Below are 1,327 nucleotides of genomic sequence, written 5' to 3'. Positions count from 1 at the left end.
GGGGGGGCCTTCATCATGTGCACCCACTTCAGCATGGGCACCAGCGGCAAGCGCTCGTCCAGCACATACACAGAGAACTGGGATGGGAGGGACAGCTCAGCTGGCCTCACCCCAACACGCTGTGGAAGCCCCCTACAGCTGGGTGATCCCCCTGCCCCACAGGTGCTGGGAGCTGGGGCTGTGCTGGGGTGTCCCCCTCAGCCCCCAGCTGTCCCCCTCCCCAGGTGTGGTGAGACTCACCTGGGTGGTGATGAGGTGCTGGGAGGGGTGAGCCCTGCCCAGGTACATGGGCAGCACCACACGCTCGCCCTGCTGGCAGCCAGCTTCCTCACCCACCTTGAACAAGTCGAAGTGGCATCTCTCGGGTGCCTGTGGCAGCACAGTGGGGTTCTTTCAGCACCTCTGGCTGGGGAACCCTCTCCACTGCCTGCCCCCAGCCCTGTGCTCACCCTCCAGGGCTCACCCGGGCATCCAGGCACTGCAGGCCCGTGCGGTCGGCGCAGCTCAGCACCCGCGGGTGGGCAGTGAAGTCGCTCCAGCGCCAAGGCGAATGGTCCCGAAAAAACATGGTCTGGGGGTCGTGGCGGAGCCGCTGCAGCCTGCAGGCAGAAGGCAGCGCTGGTACAGGGCAGAGCTGCACCCCTTCCTTGGGCTCCCTCTGCCCCCCTGAGTCCTGGGGGTCTGTGTGAGCCCACTGCCAGCCCCAAGTGCCCCATCTCACCCCATCTCGATGCTCCAGAGGTAGACAGATCCAGTCTGGGTGCAGACAGCCAGCTCCCCGGGGAGGTGAGGGCTGTGGGATGGAGGGTATGGCATCACCACGGGGACAGGAGCACCCACCACAGTGGGGAGGGCTGCAGAAGCAGCAGAGTCCCCTCCCTGCAAAGCTCTGTTCCCCCAGCACCTACCTGACGGTGAGGCAGGAGGCAGGTGTGCTGGTGTGGATCACCTGCAGCGGGGTGGGGGCTGCCCCCACCCTGCCCGGCACCCTCCAAACACCACAGTGATAGTCTGAGCGGACACCAACGAAATCTGTCAGGGGAGAGGAGGTGGCACGTGAGACGGCAGCATCCCAGGGGTTCCCTGTTGCCCTCCCAAGCCCAGGGTATGGATCTTGGGGCTCACCTTCCCCACCCCCCCTAGCGGCAGCCACTTGCCGGATGCGCCCGTTGAGCTCAAACTGCGCCGGGGAGCCGTGGGCGCAGGGCAGCTCCTCCAGCACCACGTCCTGGAAATCTGGGGTGTCAGCTAAGGGCAGTGCAACACAACCCCCAGACCCTCCTCACAGACACCTCACTGGGAAGGATACAGAGGTGGTTCATGGCTT

At 65.5% G+C, this 1,327-nt stretch overlaps 1 protein-coding gene across 1 annotated transcript in view; it reads right to left on the bottom strand.

The window, feature by feature from the left end:
* Positions 1 to 1,322, bottom strand: part of TAF1C (TATA-box binding protein associated factor, RNA polymerase I subunit C) — a gene marked incomplete at both ends in the record, with an annotated part of 2,267 nt that extends 945 nt beyond the window's left edge. The window contains 7 exons of the mRNA XM_029086628.1: positions 9 to 77; positions 241 to 369; positions 464 to 599; positions 722 to 793; positions 909 to 1,032; positions 1,126 to 1,236; positions 1,310 to 1,322. Coding sequence (XP_028942461.1) covers positions 9 to 77; positions 241 to 369; positions 464 to 599; positions 722 to 793; positions 909 to 1,032; positions 1,126 to 1,236; positions 1,310 to 1,322 — 654 coding nt within the window. The remainder of the gene's footprint in view (positions 1 to 8; positions 78 to 240; positions 370 to 463; positions 600 to 721; positions 794 to 908; positions 1,033 to 1,125; positions 1,237 to 1,309) is intronic.
* Between the last annotated feature and the right edge of the window lie 5 nt (positions 1,323 to 1,327).

Source organism: Antrostomus carolinensis, unplaced genomic scaffold (genome assembly GCF_000700745.2).
Source record: "Antrostomus carolinensis isolate BGI_N321 unplaced genomic scaffold, ASM70074v2 scaffold29458, whole genome shotgun sequence".
Lineage (NCBI taxonomy): Eukaryota > Metazoa > Chordata > Aves > Caprimulgiformes > Caprimulgidae > Antrostomus > Antrostomus carolinensis.
This window is presented reverse-complemented; position numbering and strand designations above follow the sequence as displayed.